The sequence below is a fragment of the Pyrgilauda ruficollis genome, unplaced genomic scaffold (assembly GCF_017590135.1).
Source record: "Pyrgilauda ruficollis isolate IOZ18807 unplaced genomic scaffold, ASM1759013v1 scaffold32, whole genome shotgun sequence".
Lineage (NCBI taxonomy): Eukaryota > Metazoa > Chordata > Aves > Passeriformes > Passeridae > Pyrgilauda > Pyrgilauda ruficollis.
Window position 1 is genome coordinate 5,930,345 of NW_024524600.1, and position 27,750 is coordinate 5,958,094.

At 37.3% G+C, this 27,750-nt stretch overlaps 1 protein-coding gene across 2 annotated transcripts; it reads left to right on the forward strand.

Annotated features, from left to right (window-relative positions):
- The first annotated feature begins 532 nt into the window (after positions 1 to 532).
- On the forward strand, positions 533 to 27,465 carry RASSF9 (Ras association domain family member 9). 2 transcript variants are annotated; one of them, XM_041474399.1, is made up of 2 exons: positions 533 to 1,272; positions 23,812 to 27,465. In XM_041474399.1, the coding sequence occupies exons 1-2, from the start codon at positions 1,226 to 1,228 to the stop codon at positions 25,085 to 25,087; spliced, it is 1,323 nt and encodes a 440-aa protein (XP_041330333.1). In that variant the 5' UTR covers positions 533 to 1,225; the 3' UTR covers positions 25,088 to 27,465. The 2 variants fall into 2 exon arrangements, with proteins under 2 accessions (XP_041330333.1, XP_041330334.1); XM_041474400.1 differs by lacking the exon at positions 533 to 1,272 and adding an exon at positions 1,347 to 1,874.
- The last annotated feature ends 285 nt before the right edge of the window (positions 27,466 to 27,750 follow it).

The window sequence follows — 27,750 nt, forward strand, 5'->3', positions numbered from 1 at the left end:
AAATTGAATTCTTGAACAAGGGAGGAAAGGGGAAATTTAGAAAAAATACTTTTTTCAGATAAGCTCTTACTCTGCAAGGCTTCTATTTAATCATTGCCCCTGGTTGATAAAACAATTCCCTATTGTGCTGTACCTATGGGCAGCCACATACAGAATCTGCCCTGCAAGGGGGAAAAAAAATTACTTACATCTAATATGTAGCTGCTAAATTACTACAGAAAGGAGAGGGCTACGGTGTGCTAGGGCTGTGGACAGAAATTCCCACCTGCCCTGGGACTTTCACCCGCTGGCATCAGCCTTTTGGGCACAATGGCTCCTCTTTCCCCTGCTCCGCTCCAAATTGGAGGGCGGGGGGTGGGAATAAAAGAATTTTCCTTCTGAAGCTCTACTCCAAATCTCTCATTCCCAGAGGGCTGCTGTGAACAGGAACCATGGTGTGTGTTCACTTCCCTTCTGGCAAAGCCAGTTTAAAATAATAACAAAAAAGGTCGTGGAACAGCTTAGTACGAATCCAGTCTTTCGTGTTGCTGCCTCGCTTGTTCTCTGCTAGGCCACATTTTCGAAGGTGCATTCAGTCGGTAAAGGCTTTCATGCAAATAGCTCGTTTACTTAAAAGTCCAGGGAGAGCAGAGGGGCCACAGCGGTCTTTTTCCCTTCATCTTCCCCGTACTCGTTCAACACCTCGTGAAGAAGAACTGAGGTACTGAAAAGGCAGGTTATTATGCATTGAGAACTGGTGTGGCAACTGTAGCTTGTCCTTCATTAACGCGAGTTTAAGCTGAGCGACTTGACCTGAAGTGGCTGGAGCCTCCCGGGGAAAGTTTTCAGAGCTTTTGTGCGTGTGTGCGCGCTTTTACGGAGTTCCACACGGGAGCAAAGCCCCCTCTTTCCCATTTGCTGCCTGCTGCCCTGAGGGTGACAAGGCTGAAAGTTTAGCAAGTTCTGTGCATAACTCCACATCAGAGGAGCAAGTGCGTATTCCCCCCCTCCCCTTTCTTTTTCCTGCTTCTAAACACCTCCTTCAAGTTCGCAGCTGGGCAGGACTCCAAAGGTGCAGCAGCAGCAACAAGCTGGAGTTCAAAGTTAGCAGTAAATTGCACAACTTCCAGCTCATCGCTACGCTCGGTGACTATTAACAAGCTGGAAGGCGCTCAGGCAAAAATATAGGGGAGAAGGGAACACCCTCGAATTGTTTGGGGATCGCTGATGTTATGCCGCTGGGATCATGGCTCCTTTTGGAAGGAATTTATTAAAAACCCGGCATAAAAACAGGTAAAGTGCGTGGGTATGTGGAGGACAAGGTAGGGCGCTATGGGATGAATTATTTTTTAAACTTTTTGTCTGGTTGTGGGGGCAGGATGTGTTATCCAGACCGTGCCGTTCCGGGCAGCCGAACTCCGGGGCTCACCTGCAAGCGGCAGCCGGGCCGGGGCAGCGGAGGGCAGCGGGCCGGCGTGTGCCGAGGGAAGGGGCTTTTCCCTTGCCCCCTTCCCCCGGACCTGTCGTGCCCCTCTTCGCTCTGGCTCTTTTGACTTCTGGGCAATATTTTCCGTGAGCGGGAGGTAGCTCTTCCGGACTCGGAACCTTCCCCGGCTGAAGCGGGGCGAGCAGCGGCGGTGCCCCGCGCTGGGAGGGTGAGGCTGCCGGGGCCGGCAGAACCGGCTGCGAGCCCCACGTTCGCGTCCCGTCGGCGGCCAGGGGGAACCCGGAGCTCTTCCCCCACCCCGGCACAAAACTCCCCGAGTTTCTCACGGGAGGGCCGGGCTCCAGGCCCCGCGCCTTAGCCCCGTTGCCCTGGAAGGTTGACCGGCAGCCTGCAATCCCTTCGGATCAAACCCGTGCCTTATCTTGTCCGCTGGCTGTCAGCCTGGGAGGTAGGGGAGCATCGAGCTCTCAGCCTGGGGAGGCGCGGGGGGGGAGATGCTTTCATTTTTTGTTTAGCCTTTAGTACAGGATGGACTTGTACTGTGTATACTTTTTTTTAATTAGAAAACTCTTCAGAGGGACTGCTGCGGTCCTTCGGTTTGCTTCTGCGAAGTTTCTTTATGGGGACTTTGTCCCTTACGCTGTGCATGCTTCCACATGCCCCACACGCGGGCTGCAAAAAGGAGAAGGAGGGTTATGTAATAATGTCAGGTGCTAGGGTGGTACTAGATTTTTTAAAGAGTGAATTTGCTTGAACCCTATAGAATGTACAGTGGCTGAGCCCATGTAGCTAAAGCTGAACAGGAACAGGTCACTGGAATTTTGCTTCAGTGAGAAACTGTAAAATCACTTGTAATCTCATCCCCATTTCACCTAGTGCTCTTCACAGAAATTCAGTTTGTATTTAAAGGAATGCAAAGGGTGATCTTTTCTATGAGGAATATAATTAAACACTAAATAGTCTTGTAAAAACGTCCCATTTCTCTTCCCTGTTTGGCTTTTGGTTTGCACATTTAATATATTGAAAATTATTGGTGGGGGGGGCTTGTGTTTGCTGGAATTGTGTAAAAATGTTGTTAGCATATTATATTGAAAATAAATTATATTGTAACAGTCAATGTTTAAAAATTGGATACTATTTTAGAATTATTACTATTGTAGTTTACTGGTTAAAGAGCGTATTTTGGTAATGTGTCTGAAAACAGTAAAACTTTGGTATAATTCTCATTTGGCCATTTTTTGTTTAAAAGATATAGAAAGATGGACATGAACTTTTCTATGAAATTGCTTTCACATAGAGCTGGAAATTTATTACTCTTAAAGTGGAAGTTTTGTTCCTACAGTCACTTCCCTGAGTAAGGATTAAATCACAAAGCACAGTTCCACTGTGTTCAACAGTGAAATTGTTTCTCTTTTGGGAATTTACAATATCTTCACACTAATTGCATCAATCTCATTATGTTTGCTGATGTGACATTTTATTCCTCAGGAAAAGAAAGTCATAATCCAAAGCTTTAAATAGGCAATAAAAATTAAAATACCAAAACAACCTTTACTGGTTCATCTAGGACTTTCTATTCATTTTATCGTCACATCCCCAAAAATAAATAAATGCCTCTAATGGCTGAAAGGCTTTGTGGCAATAAGAAGGGGCTGTGTAACCACAGAAGTGTAGGGGGAGGGGGTCAAGAACAAAGCAAACTACATACTTCCTAAGATGCGTCATTATCTATTCAGATATTTAAATTTCTGCATATGTTATGTCAGCTTTGATACTGAATTTTGAGAACTAAACTTTGCTTATGCAGTTAGTAAAATGGTTTTGCAGTATGATTGAAGAGCTACGTAATAATTATTTCTCATTTTAATTGTGGTGAACTCATTTGAAACCTTGAGAAGTGAGCTTAAAATCCTTTGCTGCGTTTAGGCTGGTAGTTGGAGAGTCAGAACTTTTGGCTCATGACTTTGTCTAACTACCTGTAAAGGAGGACCAAGAAGAGACATACACAAATGTATATCTTTAACCTGCTGCTGCTTTGTAAAATAGGCCTAGTGCTCTTTCACATTTCTGGGAAACTCAGCTTTTTCCTTTTTCTCTGGTAGTTCTTAATGGCCATTTGCTACATGCAAATATAACTCCTGAAAGTTGTAAGATAAGCAAATGAGGAATACAATCTCTGTTTACATGAGGACATAAAGCTAAGTTGAGGTAACAAAGGTAGGTGGAAGGAGAGCCAGAAGGAAAATGAAGGCGTTACAGTCATTTGCTCAGATAACAAGATGACACCACTGTAATTAGTGCATGTCTTGCAGCATTGCCCAGAGGTTCCAGATCAGGTCCCTGTTTAGTAGTAGGCTCTTCACATCCAGATTGTAAATTGTCAGTTTCTGCCCCTAAGACCTCAGAGTTCAAACAAAGAGGTTACACTGAGTCTGTGTCTGAGCGAGAGGCGAGGGACGTTGTCCATTATGTCACGAGTCTTTAGAGAAAGAAACTAAGATTAAACCTCAGGAAGACATAGCCTATGCTGAACTACTGTTAGTATTTGAAAAGTCTTCATTCCGTATTACTCTCTTGGGCTTCTGAAATGTCACTAATACAGAGACAGCACAAAGCCCATGTAGCGTATAGATCACTTAAGCCCTGGTTTGATTTCAGGGGAGTGACGTCTAGGATTGTGACTCCAGCATATGTTTCTTGTCAAGAAAGACACAAAAGTGATATTTCAATATCTTTTTCAAGAGGTATAAGTAGTTTTTACAGTATTCTTTGTCCTGTGACAACCAGAAGTAATCACAGTCCCCAGAATGTGTATGTGCTTGCACTATGTCCCCAGGAGAACAATACTTCCAAGACACCCCACCCAATTACAAATCCAAATGTGTGCAGCAGGGACAGGTTGTACCCTCTAAGGCAACAAAGGAAAAATGAAAGTTTCCTGCAGGACTAAGGCTTTGCAACATGAATAAACTCAAGAGGATTTATTTTTATGCAGATCTCTTAAAGATGCTTACTTTGAGAGTGAGAGGAATGCTCAGCTCATATCACACTTCAGAAGTGTAGTGAGGGCAGAAATGCTTAGCTGAAGGTGGAGGAAGCAAAAAGGCACTGAGTTCTTTGCTCATAAGGTCTAGTATTGATCTAACACATTTCTCTGCACAGAGACAAAACAACTCCCTATCCAAATATGAGAAATACAGAACACAGACACTTGCAGTGTTTAGGTACCAAGGTTTCACATTGTATTCGATTTTCTTGTTGCTAAGCAGAACAGGAATTTATGCTGCATTGATTTTCAGTAGGATTAAGACTTCTCTGCTCTTGGGTGCTAGATTTGATCACTTTTGAAAATGGGTCTTTAGGTTTATCTAAACACTTCAAGGATATCTGGGTCTGTGTCACAGTGAGAAAACTGACCTCATTGCTATTTCTTTCATCTCAACCACTTCCTTGGGTTTGGCACATAACCCTTAGACAAAATTGTTGAATCTCTACTGTTTCATTCATGTTGTAGCTGGGATCCTGAAAGGGAGAGGGTACAGATAATCCATCTTGATGCTGTAGGACTGTCCTGTTATGTTCAACAGCTTGAGAAACACGTTTTGCTAGTGTACTTCATGATGATCCTATGTTTACTACAAAACTTTTTATGCTCTGTTGGCATGCAACAATTCTGAACCCAGAGTGATGTTTCATGATTAAACAATTGTGTTACAAATCTGTTAATATTTAAATATATTTACTGGTTTTGCTTTTCCTTCCTGTATTTTTTTTCTGCCTTTTACTGTTTACTATTTTCCACTGTTTTCCACTTTTACTCACTGCCACAGGAATTTTAGTGTTTCTCTGTAGGAGGGAAGACTTACCTTGCCTACTCTTTAATTGTGCTTTTCTTTAATCAGCTCATACAGGTTCAGAGGTAGAAAAAAACCCCATGTATCTCCATTCAATGTTACGGATAGCATGTATCTCCATTCAATGCTATGGATAGAAGAGGGAGTTCTTCCTGTCCTGACAGTCAGAGGCCCCCCCCCAGTGAGAGACACATTCAATTATTCTCTCAGTGTATATATTACAGTGCAGGGTAGTAAATTAGATTAGAGACTTCATCTATCTGATACTGACTTTGCATTTCCATGATCCCTCCCTTTCTCCCTCCCTCCAGTAGTTTCTCATTGCATCTGGTTAGTCCAGTGATTTGTGTATTGCTCTGAACATCTCTTCTGCTCTACCTACGGTTGAGTACACCGCTGTACATTTTAAACCTTGATGAAGTAAATCTGAAAATGCTCAACATTGAGGTTTGGACTGGTAAAGCTCTTGGAGATCAGCTGTCTGAATGAACTGTGTATGACCCACACTGTAAGTCTTATGGGATCATGTGAGATGTCTAATACTTCTCTTGGATGAGCACTCCTGGATAAAAGTCTATATGAAGCTATGAAGGTGCTTTTTGATACAAGACTACGAGGTATTTGGTATGTATGTTGGAGAGGGTAGATAAAAGTTTTAGAATCACTGGTGCTATCTGTGTTAAATTTTTAGATTGAAAAGATGGTGCTTGTTTTGTAATGGTAGAATGCATTTTTTAACGTATTTTTTTAACTTTTCCCTGAGTGTGAGATGTATTAGTGAATTACCAAAGAAGTTGGTCCTTTTTGAGCCACACTTCATACGTTATAATTTATTTTCTGGTCTTCCTTGGAAGCTTTGTCTCAGAGGTCAGAATGGTTGCACACATTTTCTAATAATCTTTGTACATATTTGTTCACTTCACTTTCAGGAAGAGCTTTTTGTCTAGCAAAACACTAACCTTATTTCTAAAGAGTTAATTATCTACTATTCCAGGAGGGCAGGCAGCAATTTCATCCTGAAGGAGTAAATAAGACAAGTAATGGAAGTGTAATACTACACCATTTAAGAGCATGACTTCGGTTAAGTTGAAGCTAATCTGAAACACTACTATAGTGTAGAGTTGGGCTGAGAGATACTTTTCAGACAAAACTCCCGTTTTTTTTAATAAAATATTAAAAAGAGGAAAAATCTTGCTGGTCAGTGGTCATTTTCTATTTTACTGTTGAAAAACTAGTATTGTGCATGAAGAAAGACACATTGCTAAATATGTAATTAATTCAGTAGACAGAAGTAAATTTTTAGAGTTGGGGCATTTTTAAAAATTCTATTAGCTTTAATGAAAGTCAGTGATAATCACAGAGTAGTACCTCTGCTCAGAAAAAAAGTTTTTTGTTTGTTTTATATGAGTAATAATAACAATTTAAAACTCTGGTCTGAAACACTATTATTTGAAAACATTAACATCTCATATGCTGTACAAGCCTTAATTAGTTCATCCAGCTTCTATATTTAGTATGTTGGTAAATCCTTATTAATAGTGACAGAAAGGATGATGCAATATAAAAATGTTAAGACCACGCATTAAGTGAAGTCTAAGACTGAATTTTGGACATGCTGGTACCCAGTTGTGTGCATAGGTAACTGGGCTGTTATTGTCACTTCCATTGTTTCTCTTATGTGTTATGATACTCTCAAGATGATGACATTCTGTCTCCTTCTCTACAGTGTTTCCATGCTAGCAATTCCTCAGGTATCACACAGGACAAAACAGATAAGAGGGTTTCAGGAAGCCTTGTCCAAAAGAATAATTTTTTGAGCACTTTTCTAGAATTTGACTCAAATAGGCTCCAGGATTAACCACATTGCCTTTTCCTGGTTTGACCTAGCCAGAATTACACTTATGGTGCAGGTGTTGCAATAGTGATAATGATACCAATTTTTTTGTGACCTCAAACGCACGACAAGATTACATAGTTTTCCTTAGCAGTGATTTGGGTGTTAGTATTTACATGCCTCAGGAAAACAAGTAGGACATGACTAGATAGTGTAAAATGTGTAGAAATGCAGACTGTGAAAGCCAGTTAGTGGGAGAGGTAAGAATTAGATCTGTGAGTTCTTTTATTCTAGTCCTTATGCAGTCCACTAAACATAGATGCCATGCAGGAAAGTGAGATTACACTGTGGATTGTTTAGGTTTGATTTTATGTGATTTTTCTGAGGAATTTTTCAATTGTTTAAAACTTTCCATAATGTTAAAATTGTCTTGTAAGGAGTGTTTTAATGTCACAGAAAGAGAAATAAATAAAGAAATTTCATGAGCATAATAATATATTTTGAGGTGGTTTTGTGAAGTGAACAAAACAAAAGAAAATTACCTGCAGAAACTATTTAAAAAAAAAACAACCAAAAAACCAAAAAAAAAAAAAAAACAAAAAAAAAACAGAAAGAAAGGTTCTCAATGGTAATGATAATAAATTGTCATGTAATTGTATATAATAATATGATAATAATATGTCATGTAATGTGGTAATGAGCAAAAGACATCAAACTTGAAAGAAAAAATTCTAGTGCATGTTTGGTACATCTCTCATGCACTTTATTTATACCCTGTATTTGAAGATGTGTTTCTCTTTCACCAACTTTCTTGTTTCATTCCCGCTCCTTTCTGCCTGAGTGCATTTTTCCCTATGTCAGTTTGAGACATTTAAATTGTAGTTTAAATGGTTACTAGACATGCATTTTTGAGCATCAGCATTAGAAGAAGCCAGGCTGTGTTGTAATCTTGGAGGTGATGTAAACCTCTGTTTTTCTAGGTTGTGGTTGTTTTTTTATGACTTTTTTCCACATTAATTAGTAAGTTGCAGAATAATCATAGGAGAAAAATGTGTTTATAGATATGGTGTTTGCTGTGAATATAATATATAATTTCTTTATAGTGAGGGTCAAAATCATGAATCTGATTAAGTTACTTTCTTTATTCCTCATCCCTATTCGCTCTCTTTCATTGATCTAAAGAGTTCCAAGTTACAAATTTCCCATCATAATGGTAAATAGAATCATCTCTATTAAAAAACAGAAGATTTTATTTATTCCTCCTTTTAATAACATAAAAATATTGAAGCTTAAATATGCAAAAGCATAATATTCTCATGTTCAAGGACAAAATCAGGTTTATGAAAATTTAATAATCTATTAGCTCTTGTTTTGGTCAGGTATAAATATGTTTACCTTAGTTTAACTTGTAAGGGTGTATGACCTCACTGGAATAATGCAGTTGAGTGAAGACTACTAATTTTTAAGAGAGTCTGCCCTTGGGTCTTGAACACACAATTTGCTTTGTGTTAATAGATTCCATCATCCATGTAGAACATCTTACTTTGCTTTCCCCAACCTCCTTCAATTCAAAGGAATTCTTTCTACAGAGGGTATTTTCCACTGTGAAAGCACTTTTAAGCTACAACATTTTTCAGAGCAACAGTTGGGACACTGTTTTGATGACCTAAAGTATACCTCATTTACCATAGGAAGTTATCAGATTTTGCTCACTAATCAAAGAGTGGTTTAGTGATATTTATAAATGTGGGATCTTGTGCTGATCTTGTTCAGCTGCTGATGTTTTGGTTGGTAAATTGATGTTCTGAACTGCTGTTTCTTTGGACATTAGCTTTTGACAGACTTCCTCTGGACTGAGGAAGGCACTGGATATCCTTTTTGCTAAGGCACTGGATATCCTTTTTTAACTTGATTATTGCCTGTATCTCTCAGGGCCACTTTGTTGTCAACATCCTGCTTTACTGAAAAGCCCTGCACAAATTCAGTTTTCTAATGACAATCTAGGTATTGACTTTACTGCACTTTCCCAGACTCCTGGTACTTTAAGGATTAGGTAGATAACTAATAATGTTTGTTTACCCATGGAAGTCCCTACAGGTATCTGACAAAAATCTAAGTTATTTTTGGAACTGCAGCTGTGGATGGTCACAGTACTTTTGCTGACACTCATACTGCTCCTGAGATTCAATATATAGTGAAACAAAAATGTCAAGCTCCTTCTTACTCTACTTGAGCCTACTGAAAATCTAGGTATCTTGTCATCTAGGTACTCTTTGTAGTTAATGGATACATCTAAACACTTCTGGAGGGCAATTCATTTAGTCTTAGACAGGCTGTCAGTATGGGATTAGTCACCCTTTTGGAGGTGCCTATTTTATGCCACTGATTACAGAGGAAGGTCAGAAAATTATCTTTGCACATCTACATTTTTAAATAGCTTAAGGTAGATGATATGAGCACCACCCAATCACTTGTCATGGAGCATGCTCAGATTTGTAGAGTAGCTTATTAACCATCTTTTGCACCACTCATTTTAGAAATTAAAAAGGGAAACATGAACGGAGAGGTGAATTACAGGTAGATTATGTATGATTAAGGGAGAACCATCCTAATAGCATGGATGTCTTCCCTGACCCTGCCACAAAATTCCTATCTAGTTTTGGGCAAGACACATAAACCACAGTTTACAGAACTGGTTATTCACTGTGTACTCCTCACTTGCTAATTCAGTGTCCTGTAAACACTTTTTACGTAAGGGCTGAGTAAAGGAAGTTTATGGATGTCTTACTTTGCATGTGGATATCAATTCAGTTAGAGTGGGAATTTAAATGAGTGAATAGCTTTGGTTTGTAAAAGGGAGTTTTTTCCCTACAAGAGTATGTGGAAATAAATTCTGTAATGCCAGAATTACAGAATTCTGAAGAGCAATTGAATACCTGATGGTAAAGGACATATATCAAAAGTTTAAATTTTGAAAAGTGTCCTCTTAAAAGGGTTGTACCATAGATAGGAGAATAGATGCAAATGAAAATGCACACGTATTGAACAAATGTAAGTTTTATGAAGGTGCCTAAATGTAATTCCAGTCATCTAAGACAATTTTTAAGAACTTTGGATGTTTAAATTCTGGTAACATTCCCCAGCCACTTGTACTTCTAGTATGTCTTACACTGCTCCTGAACACCGTGCAGTTTGTCCTTCCATCATTATGCATTTTTCAGGAAAGTCTTGTGAAGTTATTCTAAACTGAAATTCTTGCAGTATTTAATCTTAAAACTGCTTAATTTTCTGCTGGCTTAAGTTACAGTAAGGCAGACAAGGACAAGGATTAGTGTTGAAAGCTTCAGGGAGAGAAGGGAATCAGGTTTTGGATTGCTGTACTAATTAATATTTCTGGGGTTTTTTATGCAATGAACATTTGAACATGATCTAACAGCATCTAAGTCCTGCCCTTTTGTTCATGTTTCTGACTGCTTCAGTTCAGTTCTTGCTGAACTTGCTGGTGTCAGCAAACCCCGTTGTGAGGAGTTCAACTCTTTTGTAGTATTTTCTGTGGAAGTTGAGATGTCCAAGTGAGCATTATGAATTTCAGCAGCAAGGGAGATACTTGAAAGTTATAGTATTTAGTGTCTGCAATGCCTCAATACGTTCCATGTCTTGACAAAACTTGAGTACTTTCTCTACATGCATTTAAGTGAGGCAAGTGACCAGTGTAGCAGAGAATGAATCTTTCTATGGATACACTGAATCAAATTAATTTTTGTTGAACTAAGTAGCATGGAAATCTTTAACAACATGTGAATTTTTTCAGTACTTGGCTGCATGCTAAACCTATTTCTTTGTGCTAAAGCATTTGTGCCTGGTAGGCATATATTCAGTATAAAAATTAATTCATGACAGCATGTTTTGGATGTCATCACAGAATGCATATGTATACCTCATGTACTGTCACAGATGTACAATAAAATATATTATAAACCCCAAATTATTGTATATATAAACAATACATGCAAAAATAACCACTTCCGTAGATTGCATATTTATGCATCTACATATTACAAATCTGAGTACACACACCAGCCTGTCAGAAGTGACAAACAGAATGTGCACATGTCGCAGAAGAAAGCTAAATATGTGTATTTCTCCCAACATGACAGAGCTGTTCATGTGGCAGAGGGATGCATGCCTTCATCCACCTGTCACTGTGGTAACCACTCAGCTTATGAAGTACCTTCTTAAAAGGCCTTTTTATCCTCCCTGAGCTATGAAGCCATCTCAGTTCCTCATATGTTGAAAGGATCGCCACCTGCAAAGACATTTGGATATGTGAAATAAAGAAACATAGGATTAATTTGAATGTTGACTCAGTCTGACTTTCTGTGAACTAATGACAACAAGTAGTTTGCAGTGTCTGGTGTCACAGCCTGCTTGGGATAATCACTATCCTGCCATAGATGCGTCTCACAAAACTAGCACCATTATTTCTCAGGCCTGCCTTGGTCTTTGGTCGCTGTCACGTGCTTAGCTTCAGCTGCGCCAACTGCAGATTTTTGGCCTGTATCTGCTCTCCCTGTTCATCATAGTTCTCTCGCCAGGAGTTTTCACCTTTTCAACTGTATTATATTTTTGAAGTTTCTTCCTAAACTGTTCAGTCACATTTGGATGGCTATCTTAGATGGTTTAACAAGGTTTTTATCTTTATGGCTTGATTCATCATGACTCATTGGAGATCAGACAAGAAGCTCAGCTTCAGTGGGAGGCTTGTGATGGACAACTGACATGGTTATGAGCCTCTTCCAGCTGGAAACACATTATCTGAACCCATTATGTCTGTCATAGAACAGGTTTTGGGCTTAAGTCATAATTGTTCAAATATTTTAGGATTCACATGGCTTTTTATCTGAATCACATGGAATGTCTTTCCTCTGCAGTCATCTTCCTTATGCTCTTACAGCTGAAAATTGGGAGGGGATGGGGGGCTGCTAGACTCCATTCTCTGTATCTCTCTCTTGTCTACACCTTTCTTCTTTGCATTAATTTCATAAATTTCCCATTACTCTTGGTAATCATTATGATCCAGCTTTAAACTTGCCTCCAGATAGGAATTCATCCCTTTTTGCCTTTCCTATCTGTATTGCTCAGCTGGCTAGAGCTAGTTTTGCAGTCTCCTATGCCCTCTTTACGCATATCCATTGCTTGGGAAGAGCACAGTTGGTGAGGTTAACAATTTATTTCATTTATTCAGTAGCTTCTTTAGAGAAGATGTGGTTGTATTTCAGAGACCCTATCAGCCTGTGGGTGACTAACTACATATTGAAGCATTCATTGATAGGCAATTTTAGAAAATTACTTGAAAGCATAAGCTGCACAAATCTCTCAGTCTGACAATGGACAGTAAAAATGCTTCAGGTTTCTTTTTAAAAAAATTATGTCCACTCTTCTCGTTAGCATAATTATTTATCTAGTACTCAATTTAGCTCTTTAGAATGAGCATTTATATAAGAGTCCACTTCATTATCTGATCTTTTATTTTTTCCTTTCAGCTCTTCAAATACTGTAAGTAATGGAACACATTTGCCACTGAATTGTTTTTCAGAAAGTTTGAGGCAGAAATTTGAAAGAAAAAAAAGAAAAGAAAGAATTGATGTAAATTAAGTCTTGCTAGAACATCCTTTGAGGTGATGTTTTTCAAAATGATTTAATGAAAGCAAATGAAATAGGAAAGATTGTGCAATGTAGTTTCAGAGGGGGGTGGTTCACTGTAAAATTGATAGCAGTACATGTAGCAGAATATTAAAGCCCATACTGTCTTTCTCGCTCCTAGCAAACTGCAGAGAGATACTCAAACTGTTTTTTTATGATATACAGAAAAGCTGTGTTGACAAATCATTAGATTTTAAGAAGTTAGGAAAGGGTAATGATTGATGAAATTGTTGAACAGCTCTAAAGGCTTGCTGTAGCACTGAGAGCAATCCTAAGCCCTTTTCCAGTCTCCTGGCCATTCTCTACCGTTCCCTTTGCATTGCTGCTATTCTTGCTTGACACCATAGAACCCAGATGAGTATTTTTCTTATTTTGTGTCCTGAGCCTGAGTTTAACCTTAGGATTGGCAAAAAGAAACCAAATCCATCTGGAAATTCCATTCGTTATGAATGAGAAGAGCACTTGTCTCACATGGTGCCACCAGAAGCAGAGAAGAGGTGTAAAACATGCAGAGCATATTAGGATTCGTAAGAAGGTAACCATCCCAGCCTCCTTCAGATCCAGGAGTATTGGAAAAGTAGCATGAAGTCTTATTATTTCCTTGTCTGTATCTCATTCCATTATTTAACTTGCCTTATTATCATCTGTCTACATATAGTACACTTTGTTCAAGTTTTGGCAGCTCGGACCCAGCCTTTGAATATTTTTGTGTTTGTTTCTTCACTGAGCAAAATGTCAACAACGGCAGGGGAGGGAAGCAGTACACTTTTGCCTTTCAACAAAAGCTGAACTGAATTTCATGGAACCACAAAAAAAAAGAAAAAAACCAAACCCAACCAAAAAAAAACCCAAAAACCAAACCAAACAAAAAACCCCTTCATACTCTCAATGCTTGGAATTCCCCTCACTTCTTTGATCTTAAAAGCTCATAAACAATCAGGATACTTCTAAAAGGCTATTATAAAAATACTATTGGGAGAAGTTAGATAACACAAATTTCTATGAACCGTAACAGCAATTCTAGAGTTTAGAAGCCTGTGTTCCAAATGAGCTGTAAATTTTTTTGCTTCCTCTATACTACTGAAAGTGATGGAGTTTTAAACACATTCTGTACATTATTAATAGGAGCTCCATAAAGTTTGTAAAGTGTAGCCAGTGCTTAAAAATAGGCACTTAAATTAAACACAGAAGCCATTTAAAGCATTGTATTTTTGCAGTGTAGCAAAGTTCTTGTGGTAGATGAAAAGTACCAGTGGCATTTTCATGTGTTAAGTAGTGAGAACTACTCACTGCTCAAAATTAAGATGTAGCATTTACTGTATTGCTATTTCTAAACTTCTCATGTTGCTCATTAACACTGAGGAATTTGAAAATGTCTGTCTTCCCATCCCCCCCATCATGATCTAAAGAATTACTATCCCTGAATATGTCAGTGTTTGTTTTGGCTCTGGAGTTTTTCCTGGATCTTCCATTCCTGTATAACAGCTGCTTCCTCAGTAGCAGTTGCAATATACACATCAAAGCATGTTTTCCCAGTAAAGTAAATTGTTGATGTTACTGTTACTCATCTTGGAAAATATTTTGGTGGGCAGCACAGCTAGTTCTCCTTTTCTCAAGCCTCCCCTCCACTGTGTTATGCTACTCCAAATACAGGCCTGGTATGATAAACGTGTTACCTGTCATGACATTTTGTGTGCACGCCACACTTGTTGGAATTCCAAACATTTTTTTGACTAATACCCACTCACCAACCTTATGACTTTGACTATACAATGGAGAAATGATGATTAGTCTGACAGGAAGGCAGATTTAAAGCAGGTGTAATTTATAGAGAATGCGTACCCGTAGGGGCAGAGGAAAATTTCAGAGGTAAGACAGGAGGAAAGGGCAGGGGCAAATGCAGTCTCCGCTGCAGCCTTTGCACTTGCCTGTGATTGGAAGTGTAAACATGGTATAGGGCAGAGCTAGTAAGTGAAGGGGAGGACCTAGTAAAATTTCGGTTGGCTTTGCTGAACATCTGCACTCGGCCCTTGCAAATGAGGTTTTGCAAAACAATATTGGTCATTGTAGCAAAGACACGGTGTCCTGTCATTATTAAAAAGAGCAGCAGGGGAATGTTCAGGTTAATCCATCATAACTATTGCTCTTATCTGGAGAACAAAGTGTATAATTCCTCTTACAGTATCTCTTAGTTCTGTCTTTCTGTTAGTGCAATATCCTGAGTTAGTGCAATTTCTTGGCTTATTTTCTATGTAGTACAAACTCTGCTATCCATCCACTAAGCGGATGATAGAATTATTGCTGTCACCCCTTGTTGGTCCTTCTTCTTGGCTGCTTTAGTTTCCTTTTTATCTGTTTTAAGTACTGTCAGGGCTTTTTTCCTTTTTTTATTTTTCTTAACAGTTGGTCCCTGTTCAGACACCTGTTTCTAAGCAGTACAGTTATTAGAATGAAGCCCAAGATTTCCCATGGGATTTTTACCAAAGTCTGACATTTCAAGTCAGCAGCAGTCTGGTGTGAATGAGTTATTTGCAGTAAAAGAATTATTAGAATTATTTTCTTTAAACTCTGTCATACCTTTCATGCTTTCATTCTATAAAAAATAATACTATTCCATTGCAATTCAAAGTTATTCCACTGAAATTTGTCACAGAGCACCAACATAGTATAAAGTGTTTAGGTGAACAGAAATTTCAACCACAGATCTTTGCTGAATTGTAATGTATGCAATTTTGCACAGTAGCTAAGGTGATGGCACTTCTCTGCAATGGAGATGAAGGACCTACTTATAGTTTTAAGTAGACAAATTTTAATTCACATTGGACATAATTTGCAACAGCTGTTGCTAATTAAAATGCTTCATAGAGCCTTCCTGACAGTATGTGTATCTTGCTGAATTAAAAATTTATGCCTTAAAAAAAGAACAGAAAAATGAATATTAAATTTATATCAGGGGGAAAAAAGGTGTTGTAACTAGCTAGTTATAAAAATAGACTTTCTTTAAATTGTTTTCTTTTTCAAATATCTGAAATATTTCAGTTAGAATATCCAAACTACTGTGTATATGTGTATGTTTGAAAAATATCACTGGCTCACAAGATGCCTAATTTTCTTTTATTTTTAGTAAATGCCTATGTACATATCTGTAAAGGAGGAAGTTTTATCATAGAGCAAGATTAAATGGATACAGAAGCAGATGGTAGAGAGAAATTTATTTCTCTGTATAAATAATAATTATTTTGTTTTCAGAAGTTCTGTGGTGTTCTTTCCAAGTCTTTCTGAGGCATTGGGACTACGCTGATTATCTGTATCAAGAGCTTTATTCTCACAGTTAAAGTACCAGTTCTGTCTTGCCATGATACCCTTCAGGTGACCTTTTCCCTGACTTGCATATGATGCAAAAGCGAAGAAGAAGCAAGTTTCTGACACGTCATGTATGGAATTTCTGTGTCCTCTATGACATGGATATTTACTGTGTCTCCATTAATATTGTTTTTAGGGACTTGTGAAGGGGAATGGTAATGCAGTTAGTTAATAGGCTCATTTGAATCCCTAAGGCTTTGGAGTAATTCCAGCTTCTCTGGGTAGTGAGAGAGCAGCTACTTCCTCATTGCTGCCCTTAGGAAACTCAGAAGCGTGTCATGTACTTGGGCAGGAGGCATACCAAATACAAGATTTGGCCTTTATTGCCTTTACAGAAGGGGACAAAAAGTTAAGAGAAAAGGTGGTTTAAATGTGGATAGTCTGAATAAACATAAAATGGACTTTCAACATGAGCCATTTCTTCCTGAAAGGTTGACATACTTCTGACCCTAGCTTTCATATGGACTGTGTATTCTCTATAACTTTAATGTTTAAACTCACCATCAAAAATCCGTTTGGATCAAATTAAGTTAGTTTCTTCCACACAAGAACTGCAACACATGGTCCCAGCAGCTTTACCTTTTTGCAAACTTGACAGACAAAAATCACAAAAAACCAAAATATCTTTTGATCTTTTCTTTCATAATGCTCATCTATTATCTCATATACACACACACATATATATGGTAACATGCTGAGATTTTGAAAAAGAAACAATAAAAGCAATGCAGTAAAAGCAATAAATACAATAAAAGCAATAATGCAATAAAACAATAAAAGCAGTGTTATCTAAATGGTATGTGATAATGTATGTATTTTCTATGCTTTGACTTCATATTTGGTTATTGACTTCATATTAGAGGTCTGGTAGAAACAGCATTCCCACACCATTTCCAGAAAATCATTGGGCATTAGGAAAAGGTTCTTCACTGAGGATGTGGTTGGGTACAAGAACATCTCTTCAAGGAGTTGGTCATGGCAGCAAGCCTGTCAGAGCTCAAGGATCTTCTGGATGATGCTCTTAGTTATGTGGTTTAATCTTAGGTAGTGCTGTGAGGAGCAGGGTGTTGGGTGTTGGTTGTTGTTGATGATCCCTTTGAGTCTCTTTCAATTTGAGATATTTTGTGATTCTGTGCCTGATATTTGCCCTTATATACCCTGACATGTAAGAGTCACATCAGAAGCTCTCAAATTACATGTAGCGTGTGCCCTATGCTACAAATATAGGCCATTTGTGTCAAGTAGGTAATATTGTAATAGCGGCTTCTTATTATTTCCAGCAAGTAGATATATAATTAAGAACCATCATATTTTTGATTGATACCTTATCTTGATTATAGTTATAGCTCAGATCTAAGAGATAACAGAGATTAATAGTCTTGGCACTGAGATAACAAGGTTTTTTAGAAATTGCATGAAAACAAGGCAAGTTTTCTCTAGGCCCTTGTACATGGAAGAAGCATCTGTGGGTGTTAAACAAAGACCATAGCACAAACACATACTTCCCAACAGGCATATGTGTGTGCCCCAGCAGCATGCTCAAAGACCAGCCCCTTGAAAACACTAGATTATTAATTGCTTAGTGTGTCTTTTTTTTCCCAGGAGGATACATGCCATTGTGTCACAACATTTTCAAAGGAAGCAGGTGGCTCAGGCACTTGGCTTAGGGAAGAACAGAGGGACTGCTGAGCAGCAGAGCCCTGCCTGGGTCCCCCTGAAAGTGTTGCATTTCTTAGTGGACTCCAGGAAAGCACCTAGATGGCAGACCCTGAATCTCTTGGCAAGGACTCCACTGCAAGTAGGCAGCAGCAAGATTGTGCCTGAGAGCCTTTTTTTCTTCTCCATTGAAGAAAGTGACTTATTCGTTGTGGTATCTTGGCATAATGTAGGGGTTTGCTTAAAGTTTAGAAGCATTTTGATCTTATTTGGGAAGGTCAGGGCAGCAGCACACCTATGTGCTCTGGTCAGCTGAGGACCCACCACAGCAGTCTGTCAATTATAAAACATGGCTATCATCTGATTTGTTGGAGATTAGACTCTGTGTGCTATTTGAGAGGGCTTAGGCTGTCATAGAATAAAACATGATTTTCCCAAAAAATTGGGGAAAAAGTGACTAAGATATTTTACACAAATGACTTTCTAGCATGAGGTCTTTGATGGAAAATTTATAAATGATTAGGAGCTCCATGCATTTTCAAGGAACAGGTTAATGTATTGCTTGGTGTGCGATTATTTTCACCAACTGACATTTATTCCATACAATTATTTCAATGACCGGGAGGAGACAACTAGTAAAATTTTTTCTCATAATCTCAGGTTTTAATTCCTTTCCTAAGTATTTAAAAATCAGTTAATAATTTTGATTTATTTTCACAGAGGGTATGTGAAGAAATATGGTAATATTGAAAAAGGAGTTAATTTTCTTTTTGGAGGGGGGCAGTGTAGAAATAATTTATAGCAGTGAAGGGAGACAAGGTTTTTATCTATGCTTTTTTTCCACAAAGGCAAAGTATTCTTTTAGTGTCCATTATATTTCAGAAACACTGTATTAAGTTGCTAACAATATGATATGGAACTGATCTAGTTCCAATAGAATGTTTGCAGAAATTAGTCTAGAAAAAGAAGCATCTTGTACACATGAAGGTAAAATTCTAAAAAGTATGGGGATCCCTTTATTTGATTGGCAAGATTGGTTGTAAAACTGATATACTACATATTTAGGGAGACTGTTTCACGAAGGCAAACAATTATGTTTGATATGTATATTTTTGGGCCAGACATACCTTAAAGTCAGTGAATATCAAAAGTGCCCCTTCCAGCATTTAAGCAATCTCATATTTTGACTTTGTGTGACCTAAGTAAATGTTTTTGTTTTGTCTATACATTGCTGGAATGTATTACTTTCCCCTAGGCCTGAAGAATAAATTAACAAATTATATATCTGACACACAACACTCAGTTTGTGCTGGTGTAATTAAGACTGTGTGAGGTCTAGAGTATGATTGGGATGGGGTTTTGGGTCATCTTGAAGAGAAACAAAGAGCAGAAGGCATGAAAATAGCAATCAACCAAGCAAACAAAAAGATGGGAATTGTACTTTTGACCATTATTAAGTTTAAACTCCAATCTGGTCCTAAGTAATTAGTGGCTTTGTAACAAAAAAAAAAAAAAAATACAGACTTGCATGTTGCTGTTATCATCAATACTTTATAATCTGAGATGTATAAGCAGAACACTTCAGTAATCAATTCAAAGAAACAGACTTCAAAACAGAACTGAAAGTTTCAAAGCCTGTTTACTGCAGCATTATGTTTTTGAAAAAATATAAGTTTTGAAGAAATTGTTATTGTGGTCATCGGGAAATCCAAACATTTAAACTGAAAAAAACACTTTGGCTGTTACACTCCTATTAACTGCTAGATTATTAAAAATGCTTGTTCTTTATTCTTTTTGTCCTTTACAAAACTGCCGGACCGAAAATCCAAGGAACCTGTAAATATGAGAAGGTTGCCTCTCTGTTAAAATGACTGTTTAAAAGCAGATCTTGTTCCTGAAGATTATTACTTTTAGTATTGCATCTCAGGAAAAAAAAAAAAAAAAAAAAAAAAAAAAAAAAAAATCACGGCAAACACCAAAAATTTTAAAGCAGATCTTGTTCCTGAAGATTATTACTTTTAGTATTGCATCTCAGGAAAAAAAAAAAAAAAAAAAAAAAAAAAAAGAAAAGAATTCCTGTCAATGACCAAAATTTATTCAAGACCTCTTTCTTAATATTGAAATGAATTAATGGATTACTTTATATATTGCTGGCTAAACTGAACAGTCAAGGTCTAAACTAAGTTGTGAAATTATGATGTGTATACTAAATCAACTGCTGCTGTAACCATTCTTTTTACATTTCTCTCAGATAAACCAGAATCTGAATTAATCTCACATGAATTAATCTGATTGGATTAATCTCACCCGATTTTAACTACCTGTAAGGGAGCTGTTTGATTGAAGGTGGCCACATAAGTCTCTTATAGCTAATGAAAGAGAGAAATAGCTTCCTCTGGTGATTGTCCCCAATGATCAAAGATGGGCTAGGCAATAGGGATTCTTCTTGGAAGTCTTCTCTCGATGAAGAGGAGTTTTGATGGCGAATTTATACTGAAATCTTAACTTTCAGATGAGTTCCACTTCATAAATGCAGAATCTGCTTTTCACTTTCTATGAGGACTGCACAGTTAAACAAAAGATGTTTCCTAGTACTGTCATCTTCTTGCATGCTGAAAGCGAGTTTTTAGTAATTGTTATTCTGTGACTAACACAACGATGTTTCATTTTTTGTTTGGAACTACCTGAATTAACTATGAAAAAAGAATTATGCAATACATTTTACTTGAAAGGTCCATGGTAAGGTTCCAGTCTGCCATTTTTAGTGGAAGATAATAAAAAACCACTTTTGATATTTTAAAATACATTAGAATTCCATGGCAATGTAAGATTATAAATGTCTGGCTAATTCTTTTTGCTTAGAAGTAAAGATCAAAAATTGAGTGGAGTGACCGAATAAAAATTAAGATAATATATGTTGGGACAAACAGAAAAATTAATGAAAGAATTTGTACTTTACCATGTTGCTTTGATCCAAGAATTACAGAGATGTTCAGAAATTCTTTTAATTTCTTCTCTCCTTTTCTGTAAAATGTGACAATATAATTAAAATATGTAGGTATATACAATATACGTATATATTTGTAAGTCTTATTTTAGTGTATAAGCTACTTGATTTCTTTGTGTACCTGCATGTGCATACGTTATCCAGTTGTGCTACTAAGTTATATTTTATAGGCAAAATAAAGAACAATCCTTCCCCAAGAAGGCTGAATGTAAAGTCTGGACAGACAGGTGCATCATAACCGAAAAAGTTACAGGGGGCGATAAACAGCTAGAAAAATGTTGAAAACAGTATTTTAAAGATGTTATTTTTACATCCATATTGTTTTCAGGGATCCTGTAGAGATTGCTTTAAAATATACAGTGTTTTTCCGTCAGAAGTTTGCTTAACTCCTGCTGAACTCTGTGGGAATTCATGCAAGAAAGTACAGTGGATGTATTTATCAGTGCAATAATGATGGGATGTCTAGGGGCTCTGCAGATTTATCTGAAGATTTGCTAATAGCACAGAGGGAAACTGACCTCATGAGAAAACTTGAAAGGAGCCAGAAGAGACAGTAGGCCTCTGCTTAATCCACATAATCAGTTACATACTGAAAATATTAACTAGGAGAAAATATGCCAATCAAACAAAACCAAAAAAAAAAAAAAAAATAGGAAGAGTTTTGATTTGAAAACAAATTGCATAAGACACTCAGAGGAATGCTAGAAGAGAATACATTTATTTCCTGAAATGTACTTCCTAATTGCAAAAGAAATCAGGAAAGATACAGCCTGAATTTACTGTCTCAGAGTGCCCAGTATGGTATTTCTTATATTTTTATGCCTCTTTTTTTATTTTCAGTACTTCTATAAATTTAAATTCAATGACTGGTAATATACTTGCATTTGTAAATCAATTATTTAGATATCAGTAGCTTACATGGTTTGAGGCACTGTATCTTTCATGATTCATTTTGCATAATTTTATGCATAATAAATGATTTTTTGCTTTTTTTTTCTTTTCATATCTGTAGTGTAAAGCAAATACTGAGTTATTTTTAGTCACAACTGACTTACGTTGCAACTGGCGATTTACCTGAATTTCACTTAACTGTCAATCTAACAGAAAAGAAGTATAGCATCCTGCATATTGTAAATCTCATAGGACTTATGGATATTGAGTTTTTAGTGTGTGACATACTTCACAGTAATGCCATTTAATCTAATATGATCCTCCATTCCTTCCCCCCAACTTAAACTTGAATATTACTCTTTCTTTGTGCCACTTTGCCATTTTCTGTGTCTGTGATATATGCTTTCTTATCTTGAGAAGTAGTCTATGAAAACATTATTAACTTTTTGAGCACCAGTTTCAAAAAATAATTACTGTAAAATGCTGGTCTGTGAGGGGAAGCTTTTGGAGAGGGAAAATTATGCTATTACTCAGAGTCATCTACCAAAATACACATTTTGCAGAGAATGTTCCAAGACCTGAAGCAATGTAGTTGGACAGTGCAATAATACTAATAAACTTGCACTTGTCAGTTTTATTAGTATTCATTTGCAGTTGTCTTTTCTTTTAAGGATTTTTGCCTCCTGGTCAGAGTGGCACCTAGAGCTGAGTCAATCATAGTTCAATTTATTGGATTGCAGTGTGTCTGTCATGTTGTGTAATAATTAGGAAAAACGAACAAGCTGGATTGCTTTGCTAATCATAGGGTGTAACTGTAATTAAGCCAAATAAAACTCCATGCTTACTACAACTCAGAAGACTAAAAAATTTCTGTGCTAAGTAGTCCTAGATGGAAACAGATGCTCTATTGTACCTTTTGACTATGGTCTGAATAGTTACTTTCCTTTTCAAGCTTTCTCTGTCAGACTAGGTTAAACCTCATTCATTCAAATTAACTGCAGGGGATACTAGAAAATCCAGACATTTTTTTCCTCAGGGAATTTACTGTTTTATCACTTTATGTGAGAGGTCAAATCATCAGGTCTGGGCAAGAAGAAAACTATTCAAGTGGAGTCTTGAGGACAGGAATATCCAGGCAACTCTGCCAACACAGGCCCACGGCAGTCCAGGGCCAGATCGGGGCAAACTGAAGAATTAGCTGTAAAGTGAACTTAAACCTCTGGTCAACTGAATTGCTGTCTAGGCACTGGAGCTACAGGAGCCATAATGGGATCTCAGACACCTGGAGTTAGATATCTCACTGTATAAGGAGGCACCAGGTTAATAGCACATTCACTGTAATTCATAAACAAACAAGTAAATAAACAACTAAATAAAATAACTTTTTTCCTTTTCTTGCATTTCTGCATAATTTCAAATAACAAAATGAAATGCAGACCCATGTATGTATTCTCTTGCAGCTGGTATTCTCTCACAACTCACTGGAATTCAGGCTATTTGGTACTTCAGGAAGAGCAACAAATTTCTTGACACTTTGTGAAAAAAAAAGGAAAACAATTGTTTTTATGCTTGTATGGGTGCAAGTGTGGGAGAAGAGCTATAGATTTATCCTATTGTCAGATTCATTGGTGGTGTTCAGTCATCTTTCCTCAGTCCATCTATGTTCAGCGCATTCTTCCCTTCAGAAGCCATTCCTAATAGCTTAGAAATGTCTGTGTAGTCTTTGTAATGAGAACAAATATGAGGATCCGGAGGCTATGCTGTCCTAGGTCAGTCTGAAAGTGTAATGCAGATTGCCAAAATTTAATACACTCTTACTGTGTATACAAAACCAAGATCTGATAAAAGACACTTTGTGAGATTCCCATTCAGCTGGAATAGTAATAATATTAAAGCAGTCAATTAAAGCCGTTACTTAATCCAAAGACATTTCTTCATGCAATTTAAGCAAGTATATTGTCTTGTACAACAATACAGGAGTTTTTCAATGTGTTAGTCATATCAGAACTATAGTAATTATTCAGACTGTCTCTGCCATTGATACGTAATTTATACTTGGTCTCTTCTTGTTTTCCAGATCTCCCAGCAAGGACATGGCTTCAAATGAAAGAGAGATTGTGGTTTGGGTTTGCCAGGAGGAGAAGATTGTGTGTGGCCTGACAAAGCGCACAACTTGCTCAGAAGTGATTCAAGCACTGCTTGAGGAACATCAGACAACATTTGGAGAGAAAAAGGTCCTTTTTGGAAAACCGAGTGATTACTGCATTGTAGAAAAATGGAGAGGCTCAGAGCGAGTACTGCCTCCCTTGACAAAGATTCTGAGACTTTGGAAGGCGTGGGGGGAAGAGCAGGCTAATTTGCATTTTGTATTGGTAAAGTCAGATGCTTTCCTCTCGTTTCCATTGTGGAAGACAGCTGAAGCCAAGGTAGTACAAAATGTAGAAAAGCAGTGGGACCTCAGTCCAGCCAACTACATGAAGATGTTGCCAATAGACAAGCAAAAGAAAATTGTGAGGAAGACTTTCCGGAAACTGGCCAAGCTGAAGCAGGACAGTGTTCAGCAAGAGAGAGACAATATGGAGACACTGATTCATCTGATCATTTCTCAAGATCATACCATTCATCAGCAGGTCCTTAGAATGAAAGAACTAGATATGGAAATTGAAAAATGTGAAGCAAAATTCCATCTAGATCGTGTGGCAAATGATGGAGAAAATTATGTGCAGGACTCCTATTTAATGATCAATACAAGTGAGGCTGAGCAGCAAGGGAGTAGGCCAGATGATCAAAAAGAGATGCATGACTATTTGAGCAAAAGTGAGGGAATTTTACAGGTTGAAGAGAGACTGAAACATCACAAGCAATTAATAGAGAACCTGTGTGCTGAAATTGAAAGAGAAGTACATGGTATATGCACGGAAAAAAACGGAGAGTCTGTTCGCACAGAAGGAGCAGCTAATGCTGAACTGGAAACCTCAGATTTGGAAAGTGTAAAATATGAACTGGAAAAAAGTATGAAAGATGGTCTGAGAATCAACTCATACCTGAGCTGCATCCAAAAAGAGCTTACATACAGAGACTCACTGCTTCAAAAGAAGGAAAAAGAATATGAACTTCTTACAGAAGAATTTAATTTACTACATGTTAAGGACAACATTGAAACTAGGCTTCAATCAAATGAAGAGCCATCCAAGGGCAGTGGCATCTCCAGTAATGGCATTGCTGTTCCTGACTTTGTTCATAGAGTGACTAATCTGGACATAAACGATACAGACTCTGACACTGGAATCAGCTCTACACACAGTCAGGACTCTGAAATAACTGCAGGGGACATGGTACTGTTGTCAACATAGTTGAAAACAGTTATGCATTTTTTTAAATTGTATTTTGGAGGATATTTATAAGAATTAGTAAACGTGTTGTCTTGAAAGTTAAGCTCTTCAAGGTATTAAAGCTGTGGCACTGCTTTAGCAAAGGTAAAGGGTGTCTATTTATGTCCTTAGTAGTGTACTTGTGCTAGAATGCTAAGTGCTAGAATGGGTTAACTGGTAATAAGTGCAAAGTTGTTGACTTTGCTACATCAAGACAGACTTGTTGATACTCAGTGAAATGGGAGAATTCTGACTGGCTTGGACCAAAAGTTTGGAGATTTCGTATCCTTTGGTCTTTGGGTCTGCTCCTGCATCTCCCTAGCTTTTTAGGAACGTGAAGTAGAGACTAGAGAAAACTAGACTAAGAGCTAGATTTTCTGCTCTGTTACATTAGCTTTATGCAGACGGAGTTTCCTTGCTATGAAACTGCTGTAAAAGATTATATAATTGAGCATTTAATCTGTTAAAAAATAGTTTTTATGATAATGTAGAACAGAATATAATTTCATTTATTCTGTATTTTTAAATTTAGTTTATATATAATATCAGGATGATATTTTTAAAAACTTCAAAGTCCCATTTTAAAAATTACCTTCCACATATGGGTTTTTAATTTTGATTCTCTTTCAGCAGCTTTTATCTGCTTTTAAGATCCCTAAACCCCCTACTTATCTGTTGTTACCCTGTAGTTGCCCCGGTGATGTTTAAATCCACAGAGTTCCTGCCAGCAGGCATGTCAGGACTGCTTACGTCCTGCTTGTGCGAGACGCTGAAATCCCAGGCTCACACCTAACCCTAGGGGCATTTTCAGCAAGACTTTCTCCTGCCTATCTCACCGGTTGGATCCAGTGTCTTAAGCCTCCTGAAATCATGACTACCAAAAAAAGCATAGCAGAAGCAGCAGGTAGGAACCAGACATTTTAGTCTCTGGCTAGACACCGTTTCCCAATAGCTAGCTAGCAACTATTTTCATATAGCAAGTAGGTTTTCAAATCCCATCTCGTACTGTTTTGGAGCAGGAACCTATGAATCCTTCTTCCTCAGTGAGGACTTCGGGATAGCACTAAAACTGATCCACTTTATATAGTTAATAAAATATTGTGTTTCTTTACCCAATAAAATATTGGGTAAAATAAAAAAAAAAAAAGGAAGGAATGCAAAACATGAGAATTTTACAACTATGTGGTTGTCAGTTTTTTTCATTTAGGATGTAGTGGTTTATCTCAAACCCTTCTCCAGCATATTGCTGTAAATGCAAAACAAAGCTGTAGAATTGAAGTGTCTCGGTTACCAAACAAGATTTCTAACTCTCTGCTAGAAGCTTTGCTAATGGAGAGCACGTGCATAATTTCTGGGTTGCCATGTTCATATTTTGCAGATCAATCTGCTTAATACTTTTGATTAAAAGAATTGAATGGAGAAATAATTACAATATTTCTGAATAAAGTTCAGTTCTGCAAAATTCAAAGCAATCATGGAATTAACAGCCTACAAAGTAAGCAAATGGACAGTGCCTAGAAGGTGTAAATGTAAAATTCTTTCACATACACTGCTTTCTTTTTCTTTAATTTCCTTCTCCTAAGTGTCTGTCAACCATGTGCTTTCTAAAATGGCCAGAGTGCTAGGACTGCTGATTAGCTCATATTTAATGCAGAAAAAAAAAAAAAAAAAAAAAGTCTTTTCTGAAAAAGAAAATTTTTGTGGTTTATTTGTTGGGTTTTTTTCCTCATCCTGGCTATTATAAATAGTTTCTGTTTCAGCAAAGTGTGCTAGTTGCCTTAATATATTTTGTATTGTATTTTTTTCATACAATGTTATTTGAATGCTTCAATAATAATGTGTAATATTTAGACTCATCAGCTCCTGATGGAAACATGTGTATGAAATATATTATCTTATCTTTGTAATAATTTATTAACGCAACTCTGCATCTTTTGACCTCTGTGGTATCATTCTAAAATGTAGTTAAGCCCAGAGCTCTGAATGCTGAGAGTAGACTAATGTATTCTATGAGTTCTTATGAGTTTAGTTACCAATAGCTACAATTTCTATTGAGTCATTTTTTTTATATATAATTACTTAGAGGATAGAGAATTGAAACAGAGTAATATACACAGCTGTGCAGGCTAGTACAAGACCCATGGGGGGGAAAATTAATTTCCACTCATACTCTACCAGGTTTATTTTGCTCATAGGAACTTGTGCGTGTTCTCTCAACTGATCTTTATCCACACTTGGTGGTTGATTGTACCTCCCCTGCAACTTCTAGGTCTTAAGAGTATCACTGTGTTTTAAGAAGAAAATAGGTAAAATAGGTTGAAAGAGAGTATTTCTAAAAAACAATAAAATAATATTAAAAATCCAGTGTTTTGAATCATTTATTTGAAGTTTGTACTTTGATATCTCAAATAAACTTTTTTTCTTTCCAAATTTAGAATGTTCAAGATGATTAAAGACTGTGTGCACTCTTTGCTGTTTATCTGCTTCTACACTTTCCATATATTTGTTTGGCCTGGTTTTTAGGATGCTAAAAGTATTCTTTATGAACCTTTGTGCTCCTTAGTTCCTCCTTTGTCACAGCTATCTATATTTTATTTTCGTTTAAAATTCCCATCATTTAAAATACATAATAAAAATCTTTGGAT